The 12,868-nt window shown below is 35.7% G+C and overlaps 1 protein-coding gene across 1 annotated transcript in view; it reads right to left on the bottom strand.

Moving 5' to 3' along the window:
- The window catches only part of LAMA2 (laminin subunit alpha 2), a 405,950-nt gene that overhangs the window by 143,828 nt on the left and 249,254 nt on the right, over positions 1-12,868 (bottom strand). Inside the window, exons 24-27 of the mRNA XM_072410219.1 lie at positions 5,363-5,506; positions 4,156-4,335; positions 802-990; positions 594-712 (exon numbers count right to left, since the gene is read on the bottom strand). Of these exons, the coding sequence (XP_072266320.1) occupies positions 594-712; positions 802-990; positions 4,156-4,335; positions 5,363-5,506 (632 nt within the window). The remainder of the gene's footprint in view (positions 1-593; positions 713-801; positions 991-4,155; positions 4,336-5,362; positions 5,507-12,868) is intronic.

Raw genomic sequence — 12,868 nt, 5'->3', positions numbered from 1 at the left:
AGCTTTTGTCCATCTCCAAAGTGTTCAAAAAAAAGTTTTTTTTTAAAGTAGTATAGGGGAATAAGCATATTTAATGCAGGAGTAAAAAATGTCATTGAATTGAAAAATGCCATAAACATTTATTTGCCCTATGACCCTGCCTTTAGGCCAATAATGGCCCCTCAAAAAAACTGAAGCCACCACTGGGGTGGAGATGAATTTTTTTAAATTGCCCTCTCTATTTAACCCAAAAACTTCCCTGGTGTCAACCCCCATAAATACAATGAACAAAAAATGGGGATGATGAAAGTGCATAAAATCTGTAATTCCCAGAGCTACCAAATGAAAATTAGGTAAAAGAACCAAAAAGAATAAATGTAGCTTCTCTATCTCAGGGCACACAAGTTGCAATATATTGTATTTTTTTGGGGGGTTCCGATACATTTTACCTTCTTACACTCAATGGCCTTGATATTGTATGAAGTTTTATAATGTATTCATTATTAACCCTACGTTTTAGTCATTCTTTAGCTTTAGTTAGCTTTAGCTTTAGTATTCTAAAACCCAAAATAAAAAATATTATAATTGGAATTTTTGGAAACACATTTACTTACCTGGTTTGCCTCAATACTCTACCATAAGATGCCTTAATTAGAATGTATTGTATGTCGTAGAGGACATCCATGAAATCTTGACGAGTAACAGGTCTTCCATCCATACTTTTCCATTCAAACTGCAAAAAAAAAACCAAAACAGTTCATGAGCAACAATATCACCAATTACACCTACTACACATAAAGACACAGTCATATAAAATGTTACCTCTGTCATGTCAACATCATGTCTAGTTAGCTGACCATTTTGGGGGTCAGGCATGTGTCTTACAATTATCCTTTGGTTTGCAGAGGGGCCACCTCTAATAATCACTTGAGGCTCATAGGCTGAAGGGCCAGTCTCTTCTCTGGCTTCAAAATAGATGGTATATTTCAACTTTCCACCATAAGCTGTTAACTGTAATGTGAAGAAAAAGAAAAACATTAAAGATGAGCTTGACAAGTGTAAAAACAAATTCAGTTCAATTATATTTTGTTTTTATAAAAATGTAGAAATACGTAGAAAAAGATTCTGAGCAAATAAAAGATTTGTGCAGCCTTTCCTAGAAGCAAAATGGAAATCTTCCTTTAGACTCAGAAAGAAGTGGGGAGTTTGGATTGGAAGGAGGGGAAATTGCTCTTTTTGTGAAACCTACCAATAATTCAGATTAAATTATAAATCAACCAAATAATGTGGTAAAAGTTTTTCCTATACTTGCTCAATTTGCCTACACACTACTGCTTTTCTACTAGCAATACACTTTAGTGATAACTAAAACACTAAACACTACGTACTAAATAAAAAAAAAAAAAAAAGCAAAGCATGATTAAGTTTAAGCAGCTCTTTAATATGTTAAACGCATTCCAACTTCACTGAACTTATCTTTGTCTATTTTCTTCTGCACTCCTCAACATTAGTCACTGACAAAACTAACAAAATAACAGCCCTTTAAAAAACACATAATACAAAAACTTTTAAAGTAACACATTTTGCCCATAGGCACATTAGGCATAGCACTTCTGTATTTAATTGCACATTTGATGTGATTAATGAAACTTTAAAGCTATCGGGAAAACAAAACATAGAACAAAAATAAAATCTATATTCTAAGCAAGTAAAATGAGTACAATGAATTCATTTTAATTTTGTTTTAAATAGTGATTCAGTTTACCCCCAAAAGAGCAGTATGTTACTGCATCTTAAAGAGCAAAAAACAATGCTAGCGCTTCTTTACTAAAAAGTGTGCATTATTAAATACCAAAGCTCTTACTACAAAGTATCCCAAAAATGTATAAATAAATAAATACAATTAAATGAAAAGTCAAGGGACAGAGGATAGAAGATAAAGAGAAAGGAAGAAAGTAAGTGAAAATAATTTTTAATATGTACCCCAAACTGCAACATCAAAACACAGGGATAGAGAATGGTATAACAATCAACACTAACACTAAACACTAAACCAATTTATAATTGAAAAAAAGAAATTTGCATGCATCCCTGAGGCAAGGTCAATGGGCCTGATTTATGAAAGCTCCCCAAGGCGGGAGAGGATACACATTCATCAGTGAACCTGGTTGACGCAGAAAACCTGAAATGGAGTCATTAACTATTTGTTAGCAAATGTTTTCAATGCTGGACCAGATCCATTCCAGGTTTGCTGAATCACCCAGCTTCACTAGAGAAAGTGTATCCAGCCTTGGAGAGCTTTCATAAATTAGGCCCTAAAAATCTACCTGTCATCCCCAAACAGGATCAGATGAATGCAACTGGCAGGCATTCTCAATGAAAGGATCCCAACTGGTGAGGAGTGTTTAAGCATGCCCACAAGACTCCAGAGCCACTTTCCTTTAGGCCACATAAAGTTTCAAAGCATTTGTGCTTGTTATTCGTCAGTTTGGCCTTCTCTCACAGCATGTGGGCATCTCCGGGGACTGTGATTTAAGACCCTGTTACATGCCCTGCCTACTAGATCTAAATTAGCGTCCTTGCTACACAGTTAAAAGTTCCTCAGGTGGCCTTTCTTGAGGTTAAACTGGACATAGCCAAGGATGCAGAGAAAGGTAATACTTTGGTGGTGTAAACATTTGGTTTGGCACATAGAATCTTACAACTAGAAAGGGGCAGATACTTCCACTCCCAACATCTAGTGTTCCATCAGTTATCTATAGATAATTATGAAAACAAGTTCCAAAGAAATAATATCTGTCTATGTGACATTCTTTAGAACTTTCAAGCTGATTCCCTTTATGACACAATAGCATGTTTTTTTAACCAGACATAGACTGGCCCTCATAATGTTCTCCATAGAATGCACTTTATAATATTAAAGAAGACATTATTAAGGTGTCCTGGGAGAAGGGTCTGGTGGATCTAAATGGAGTCCATATAATTGTCTTATAAAATGTATCCTAAAACATGTCAGATGAAGTATACCCTTAATCTGTTATTGAAAAAAATAAAGGAGGCCAGGGCCACTTTTTACTGGGTTTTCCCCATTTGCTTAATCATATGTAAATCAGAGGCAACTTGCTTTCTAAGCTCCTACATTTTGATGATTGGCAATCTCTTACTTTAACACCACCCATTCCCCACAGGGTAACCTCCTAGAAGACAATAGCTATAGGCCCTTTGAGCATGAAATAATGTATGTATGTGGAGTGTGAAATTTCCTGTGGTCATTGGTGCCTAATTATTGGCTAAACTATCTGACCTGGTCACAGCATCTTACTATATTTGTAGCATTTATGAATAATAAAACATTTGAATATTTAGACTTCCTTACAGAAATTCCCCTATTATTATTATGTTCCTTGATTGTGTGGATATTACTACAGTTTTTTTCTTGTGTCTTATTGTACTTGTGGCACTTCTGGACATTCTTGGAACTGACCCATTCTTGGAGTGGAAGTACCCACTTTCAATATTTGTAGCTATTTAATCAGACTTTTTCACAGCGTTTGTTTCCCCCCAAGGGCTCTTCAGATGGTGCAAACATTGTTACCAGATGTCTCTGCTTTACAGGCTTCACATGACCTATGAGTCCCCAACTCTCTTGATCACTGACCTGGGATAAACCTTGAACTAGTAAATTCATGTGATAAAATATTCTGTCTGGACATCTGAGTCATCTCATGTGTACTGCTATAGTAGACTCATTAAGATGCTAGTGTCTTTTCTTTATTAAAGAGTGGCTTGGAACCCATTTGGGGAAAAGAGGGAGTAATATTTAAAAAATATCCCAGTGCCATTTTGGACAAGATGATATGTAAGACTTCAGTGGGTATGAGTTGTATATGAATTAAGTGTTCTCCCTCATGGCTTTACTGGTCAATGTAAACATTGGGGGAATTAGATATATCTTTGCAAATATTGTTGGCTCTATCTGATGTATATTGTGTTTGTTGTTGTCACTGGCATTTCCCTTTCCTTCTTCTATAAAGAAAGAATGTTGTAAAACAGCTATAAGTTATACAATGTGATTATATTTTTGTTGAAGAAGCAGGAACCCATTTTGAAATGAATTGTAATCTAATTAAATCTAAAAAGAAATGTGATACTTGAAAGCCATCATGTCCTATTTACCTTTCGACCTTCAAACTGCTTTGGCAGTTTCCAATAAAATGGTTCTGAATGTAGGTCTTGCTTTACTTGATCAATAAACGCTATGATTTCTGGATGTTGGAAAAATACCCCTTTTGTGGTCCGATGCTGCAGGGTAAAGTCAGTTAGTTCGAGCACTGTCTGATCAGGCTTCAGTGACAGCTAGAAAAACAAAACCAGAAAAGAATCAAATCAAATAAAAAAAAAATTCATGTTTTACAGCTCTTTTTTTTTTTAACAAACGTTCTTATTTAGGATTATGTGCAGCAAAATCACCTTGTCAAATCTACTTAATTTGATTGCTTATTGCTATTTGTGCAAGTACTGATATTTGCACTGCTCTGTATTTAAATCCACTGTTACAGGATGGTAGTTCTGTTACAGAAAGTATATGAAAATGATCATTAATACAATTTTTGATGAATAATTGGTTTTAAAATATATAGTTTTCTATCTTTTAGTGAGCCTTATAGGAATGTACCTAAACATGTACCTTTTCTCTCATGTCCTAAAATGTTTCAATATATTTCCAGTATTTCAGTGTTCCTACTGGCTAGGCACTCTTGTTTAGTAGTTTAAAAACTTTATATCATCAGTATGAGATCATTCAGGACTTTTAGTACTAGATGTCATTACTATTTTGCTGTTCCTGAGGACTTGCTAGAGAGAAGTTAGTTCTTGAAGAGTCTCTTATATAGTCATCAAGAAAAGAAAAATCAAGTTCTTTGTTAACATGGATACACATTACCTATGAATGATGAGTGAACACTTAATATTGTTTAACTATTTAAATGCTTAAAAAAGTTTGATTTTATGCACAGGGATGTAGGAGAATGAATGATTTTCATTGGTTTATATGTAAGTATTTTGGATACAACTGTCCTTGCCGTATTAGTTCATGTCTAGTACATAATGTATCTTCATGTTGAAGATGATGAAGATGAACTCCAGCAGTATTTATGCAGATTATTACTAATATTGAATTTATGATATTCATTGTTCCCTTCTGTTCTTTTAAATGCTGTTATTGAGCAGACTAGAATATTACTTGTTAGGCAGAACAAAGTAAGTAATCAGAACAGTATATTGAATGTCTTGGCATGTATTAGCAGCTTCAGCATGTTTTACTAAAATACACCAGCAGGAACCCACATTATGGTATTATATGGCTCAACAGTTTCCTACTCACCCACATTCGGATTAGTCCATCTGCTTCTGTACACTGGGTAGTGAGGCCAAAGCAGTAGCAGCTGCTGCAACCAAGTGGATTCCCTACATGAAGTCCAAAAGTGCTGGGTTTGCATCTGTCACAGTGGACCCCTTCCACATTTATCTGCAAAAGAGACACTTCACAGGCTAAGTAGAACAAAATGATGTCTCTTGCTTAGCAAACAGCTTACTTGCAATGTTTCAGAAAAATCAAATATGTACGTGAATATAGAATAGCTGAAGTATGGCTTTACATAATTAGTTTCCATATTACAGATGTCAGTGCATTAATGAACCTTATAAAAATCCCTAAAGACAGAAAATAATTAGGATCTCATCCAAATAAGTGGTCATTCTGTTTAGACTCAAAAGCACATAACTTACAAAGCAATGATATAGCATTCACCATTTAATCTTAACTGTAATGCAAATTTAATGTTACTGTGCCAGCTTTAAAAATATGGCAGTAATTGTGAACGGAAAATGATGCTTTATACAATTTACTGGTAAGGCAGTACACAAGAAACAGACAGCAGCAACAATAAAATGCCTAAAATCTGAAAGGCCTTTTTAAAATGGTAGTGCTAGAAGTATGGCCATATGCTAACTGCAGGAACTTGTCGGTGACATGATTCACTTTTTTATACATTGGAGTAAAGGTAACTGAAAATGTATTTTTTTATAACTGTTTCTGCCATCATCAGATTTATTACTTAACCTAAGTCACCCCTTTCTAGCTGTGCCATAATAAAAAATGTAACATTACAGTAAGCCACATATGGCAATGCATTAGCATTTTTGTATCATCAAATCTTTTTTATTTGTTACAAGTTAGTCACTATGCCGGGGGGGTCCAAACTTTTAGCAAAAATGTCCAGATTTAGTGAGATGAAAATGTGTGGGGGCGGACCATTCAGCACATACAGGATTAGTGTGGGCATGGTCTGCGCGGAGTCCAGTCTCAGTGCGGGCACCGTGCAGGGCACATTCTTGGAATCAGAGTGGGCGTGGTCCATGTGGGTCCTGCACAGCACATGCCCACTATAATGACGTAGGGGATTCCCAGTGCACACATGGGGACTCCTGTTCTGCCAATTATGCCCACCGAGTAGCGGGCCGATAATTGCAAGGCGATGATCAACTGTAATGAAATATAAAATAGCTCTTTTGTACGCGTCTTTTTTTCTACTGTGGTCAGTATTGCTGGCGGGCCGCATATCATTGATTTTTTGACAGAGGCTGTGGGCCAGTGGAAATCTGAACACGGAACGGACTTTGGTCATGCCTGCACTATGCAGATCTGACTTCTCTATCAGATAACCTTATGGGGGGTGGAGGTTGGGTTGGAGGTTCTGAGCTAGAGAACAGGGTGGCATTTCCTTTCCCAGGCCAGTGTTATCACCCTGACAAAGGGCTTGTCATTAGTTGGACATTATTTATTGCAGGACCAGAAGTTAGTGACATATGTTGGGCATATATATCAACCTGTACAGATCTGTGATAACAGCACCTTTGTTTGCAGCTCCCAATCTCATGTGACCAAATGCCAAGAGTTGGAAGAAAGTGGATGCTGGAAGATTTAAAAATAAAATTATGACCTCTCAGACCACCAACCTTTCATCATGCCCGCCAGTCAATGAGGCACATTGGCCTACTTTGCTTGCTACACCTCCTTTTTGTGCCAACAAAACATGACAACATGAAAGTCACAACCTAATAATATTTTATTCAAGATTTTAGTATAGCACACACAGGCTAAGTAGAGTGTAAGTAGGTGCAAGGATTTTGGATAATTATGATTAATTAAGCCATTATATAAAAAAATGTGCATTTATTTGACCTTTGTAATGGCTTTAACCTTATTGATAAAAAACTCAAGTGTTAACTGATTTAGGCTATGGTAAATCATTTATTTTATCCCTGCTGACTTTTTTTTTTACATACCACTTTGACCAATAACACTTACACAGTTAATAACACATACAATTTTTTTTAGTATTAAGTAAGTTTTAGTAAGCAAAACTTCATATGTCTTATCATTACTTAAAGTGTTGCTTTCACATTGAACACACATTAACACAACATTAACTATTTTTTTATTCACATCACTGTTTTCATTATAATATGTTTTTTCATATTATATTATTATTTTATATTTTGTTAATATATTATTATTACATCATATCACTGTCTTCATTTTAATATCATTATTATAAGTAATTGATAAGGATAATATATTATTATTATTTTTAATAATAATAATATATGCAGTTTCTGCAGTTTAGCTATATGATTTTGATATGTGTGCTCAAAGCAATGAATTATAACTAAGAAAATCCTGAAATATTGAAAAGCACACTCTACTGTAAGAGCTTAGTACACGTTTCATAGGATTTGCTATGAATTTAAAACATGGGTTGATGCTGCTTGAAATTGAAGGGTATTTGAACATTCAGTGGAACCACATGAACAGTACTGATGCTGAGTGATTTCTATTTAACATCATGCAGAGTATAGGCAACTGCCTTATCACAATGCTACAGACAGCAATGAGATGGAATCTCTTAAGTCTATGTGACATTCTACTTCAAATCTACCAGACTCCACTGTTTATTGTTATCCATATACATGCATCCTTTATCGTTTAACAACAGTACGCCTGGTGAATCAGAAATACACAGGAAACCATTATAAAATAAATATTGTCAAACCTTTAGGTTGTGTTAACATTTCAGACAGGACATATTTTACTTTAGAAGCTGACATAAGTAATGTTCTGACAAGATGAAATACATAAGGGAAAAGATTTCAAACCAAGAGTCTACTATTTATTTCAATAAAATATGCACCTACTTTAAATCTATTAGAATAGCATAAAACCGCCAACAATCTATTCCATGAAGAATACTCCAGGTACAATTTTTTTTAAATGTTTTTGCTAAAACACTTTTATCATAATCACAGTTTATTAACTATTAATGGTTTGGTTGCAAATACCTATGCAGACTCCCTGACACCAGGGATAGAATTATGAAATTGAAATATTGTGCTGTCACATTCTATAGTGAATGGATTAAGGTGTTTGTACTGTGGATATAAAAGCTGGGGTATTTTCCTAATTAAGCTGAAGAAGTGACATGAAAAAACTGCTAAACATCTTCAACATTACAGGAATATGTGCAACTGAATCTGACTAACTACCTTCAGCACCCATTGGGAGAATGATGATACTCATCCCAGCCAGAGGGAGGGAGAAGCAAGGAGGGCACAAATGGAGGTGAATCCGGGAGGAGAACAGACAGCAGAGAAGTCAGCAGGAATGTTGAGAGGAAAGCAAGTACCAAGGTGGGCTGCAGATATGCAACCTCGGGATTGAGATACTGCTAGGCAAGTGTTAGCAAGTCAGGAGGTTATTGCTGGGTTAGTGATTATTTCTGGCCCTAACAACTACTGAGGGTTATTACTGAGGATTATCATTGCTGGCCCTCAACACTTGTTGAGGGTTATTGCTGGCCTTGACAGTTACTGACGGTTTGTACTAGCCCCAGAATTAGATGGAAGTTACCATTGCTGATTTTGACACTTATTGGGGGCTAATGTTGGCCCTGAAACTTGGTGGTATTATCGTTGTTGAGCCGTATACTTGTTGGGAGTTATCATTGCAGACCCCTATACTTGCTGGAGGTTAATATTGCTTAAAGGTGGTACTTTTTAGGTGTTATTAATAATTCTTACACAAGATTATTATTATTAAACAGGATTTATATAGCGCCAACATATTACGCAGAGCTGTACATTAAATAGGGATTGCAAATGACAGACTAATACAGACAGTGATACAGGAGGAGAGGACCCTGCCCCAAAGAGCTTACAATCTAGTAAGTGGGGGAATTTCACACACAATAGGATGGGTGACAAGATGTAAATTATCACTGCTAGCACTTGCACCAATGCTGTGGGTTATAATTGCTGCCAATGTTATTACCAACGGGGCTTATTTAACTACCACAAACTTTTCAGTGTAGCCTTACGCCCTACTTTGTCCAAACCACAGCAAAGTAGATGGATAAAACACCCATTTTGTTGTATTTTCAGCCACTCCATCAAGTGTAAATTTTTGAAAACCCCAGCCTGTAAAATCATGCATTTGTCCTTACTGCACTATTCAGTGAATAGATGTCAGCTGTCAGGAATCTTCCTTGCATACTCACCCCAAACACATGACCCCACTGGGTAAAGGTTGACAGTAGTAAATGTTCAATTTTGCTCCATGGCAAGCACATCTCTTTCCTTTACAATTGGAAAGAGTTATACCTAATATATAACATTAGTCACAATTATTCACAATTCCAAATGTAAAAGCCAAGAGAGAAATGTTTGTCATGCAGACTTGTTCATTTATAAAATATAAAGAAAACAATTTTGCCTGAAATATTCAAATCATGTAAAAAACCCCAAAGATAAGCAAACTAAAACTTTCCCTATAATGGAACATTATGAATGTCCTTACAGTGTGTTTACAATAGATTTTATTAGCATTATTTTAGGTAAGATGACATACATTGAGCACACAAAAATAGCAGAGGCTATTCGATAAAAGAGCCCTGCAGAGACATTCATTGAGAACATTGGATTTTTTATATGTGTCCAAATACATATTAAAAAGACGCAAATGTAGAATTGTTGTAATACATTTCAAAGCAGTAGAAGAAGTAGTGGTGCAGTACTGTACAGATACCCAAAGGGATAGCATAGGCTGTGGACTAAAAGTAAATGTAGCAGTATTTAGAACAGGACTTAACTTAAATTCCTTTGCAGTGAAGTTGACACTAGAAGATGTGTAGAAAAGTGCACCATGTACGTGTGCTTTAGGAACACCCACGTTTCACTATTGATATTATTACACAGTATTTATATAGCGCCGACATATTACCTTACCTGCATGTTTTTGGAATTTGGGAGGAAACCAGAGTACTTGAAGGAAACCAACAGAATCATGGGAAGAACCCAGAGTCCTGGGCGAGATTTCACCCTGGGACCTAGCGCTGCAAAGGCCAGAGTGCTAACCTCTAAGCCACCATGCTGCTCATTTGCCAACCAATCATCATGGCACCATGGCACACTTTGCAAAATAAACTTTACTTTGTTTAAAGAAATCCATCCCTATCATGAAAGGGCCACTTTTTTATTTTGCCATGAGACCAAAGGTTCCCAGTCCTTGGGCGGCAAGTCTCTCTACTGTAGCCTGTGGTAGCAGTGAAAAATTTACAGACAACCCCACCATTCTAATCAAAAAATGACCAACTTGTACTTTATCATGTAAAACTAGAAAAAGTATACATTTCTATTTTATATTTATTTTCAAAATAGTAACATACATAAAATAATATATTTATTGGTAGACAACACCATCTTCCTTAAAAAAAAGTATATATACATCACTTACATTTTGTTCTGAAGTTGTGAAAAGCAAAAAAAAGTGAATATTTAAAAACCATGACATCTTGACAAAAATTATTTTGGTCTAACAGAAAAGTCAAAGTGAAAACTGAAGATTTGGGAGTTATACAATCAAGTAGCATCTTTAGCAGTTACGTCTTTTGGTCAAAATTACTATTAATGTTTAGCTAGGCATACTTGATAGGTCATCTTGTCCTGGTTAAACGCTTTGTTTTTTAGCTGTCATTTGAAAAATGAGCCTGTTTCTGAATTAATATGCAATATATTGACATATCAGTTGAACCTTTACACAAAAAAAACTAACAACTAAATGAAAAATTTTAGTGACCAAGCAGATGGAAACTTTAGAAAAAAGCTCAGTTCTCCACTGAAGGCTGTAGAAAAATATACCTAAATGGTCTCCAAAGATGCAATTTTTATCTGCTCAGCCTATAATAGGTATAATATACCTCTACATTTTTTAAATTTTATGTATGTTTCTGAGAATTCTTGTCATGTAAATGTTCACAGCATTCACTAAGCAAAGTGAAAATTGAACCTTCCTTTTAAAACTTAGTACTTAGTACCCTTGATCCTGCAAAACCTGCATCCTCTTCAGGTGGCTTAGCTCTTTGGCATTCATTTCTCTATGAATTTGTGCATTTTCTCTACCTTAATTTAGCTTTTTGGCTTAATTCATTCTTTTCTCATTTTTCCTATTTTCAACTTTTTGGTGCCATTTTTCTCCTATTCTATTTCTTTTATGCATTCTGTGTACAAGTTTCCACCACAAATAAATATTCTGAAGTTGTTGTGCATACACAAATATCGGCCAACAGGAAAGATGTTTCTGTTCAGTGCTTCTTGCCTATCAACATTCAGTTCCTCAGAAAAATCTGGCATGTGAAACTATGAACACCTGCAACAGTCAAAATGATGAACAACCAGACATTTATACAGCTATATATAGACCCTCTGACACCATTTCTAATCCAAATGACATCATTACAAGGGGCCACGAGGAGGAGTCTAAAGTCTGTGCCAGATTCAGAAATGGGATGTGTTCGTGAAGGTGAAACAATGAGGGATATCTTTACTGCTCTCAAAACTTAAAATGCTACAGTTATCTCAGAGGATAAATTACAGTCTACTTATTTCTACCACGTGTGCAGCATGAATTCTGAATATTATAGTGTGCAGAAAACGCTTTAAAACTCATTCTCTACCTTACTAACCCTGAACTCTGGGCAAATCTAAAACGTGCTCCATACCCTTCTCCTTCACACTCCCACACACACTTGTTTAAAAACGTTTTTTCCTTTTCTTTAAAAGTTATCCTCTGCCACTGCTGACAGCAGATTAAATAACAAGTCAAAGCTCCATAGCTCACTTTAACTGCTTTATGATTCCACTGAGTGTAAGTTTTTAAAAAAGTCTTTGTGTGGAATAAACACCATGACAGAAGAACAGTAAACTGAACAAAGACAGGTAATGTCTCAGTTATCAGCACTCCTTCTCACACACTGTATCAACACATAGACATTCCTGGACAAACAGCCATTACAACAGGCTACCCTAGGAAACACTCAAACATTAACTTGAGATTGAGTGACTGACAGGACAGAAAGTAAATAGTTTTGGGGTAAGGTGGTGCAGGACAGCACAGATGGGGAGGAGTGAGCTGGATTATCATTGTAGTCCAATAGACAACATATGCTGTTTGCTCAATATATCTTCTGCATCCTCTAATGCTTGTTGTGTGGAAGTACCAGTTCACAAGGAGATAAGACTAACAGTGTTGTAGTACTAACTACAAGCATGCAAAAAAAATGGTAAAGATGTAGTTCATCTTTAAAAAACTGAAGCTGTACTTAAGTTTATTTTTTTCAATAGAAAATGGGAAAAGCTCTTTATGTAAAAACAAGTGTGGTATCATTTATCTATCTGGCCAGTGTCCAAATTATAGCTGTGTGTTTAAAGTATTATTAGAAAGCATTTTATATGTGCATTTGCTTCTGGCAGCCAAGTAAGATCTGTATGCATATCT

This window comes from Pyxicephalus adspersus, chromosome 4 (genome assembly GCF_032062135.1).
Source record: "Pyxicephalus adspersus chromosome 4, UCB_Pads_2.0, whole genome shotgun sequence".
Taxonomy (NCBI): domain Eukaryota; kingdom Metazoa; phylum Chordata; class Amphibia; order Anura; family Pyxicephalidae; genus Pyxicephalus; species Pyxicephalus adspersus.
Note: the sequence above shows the minus strand (reverse complement) of the source record. Positions and strands in the feature narration are given on the sequence as shown.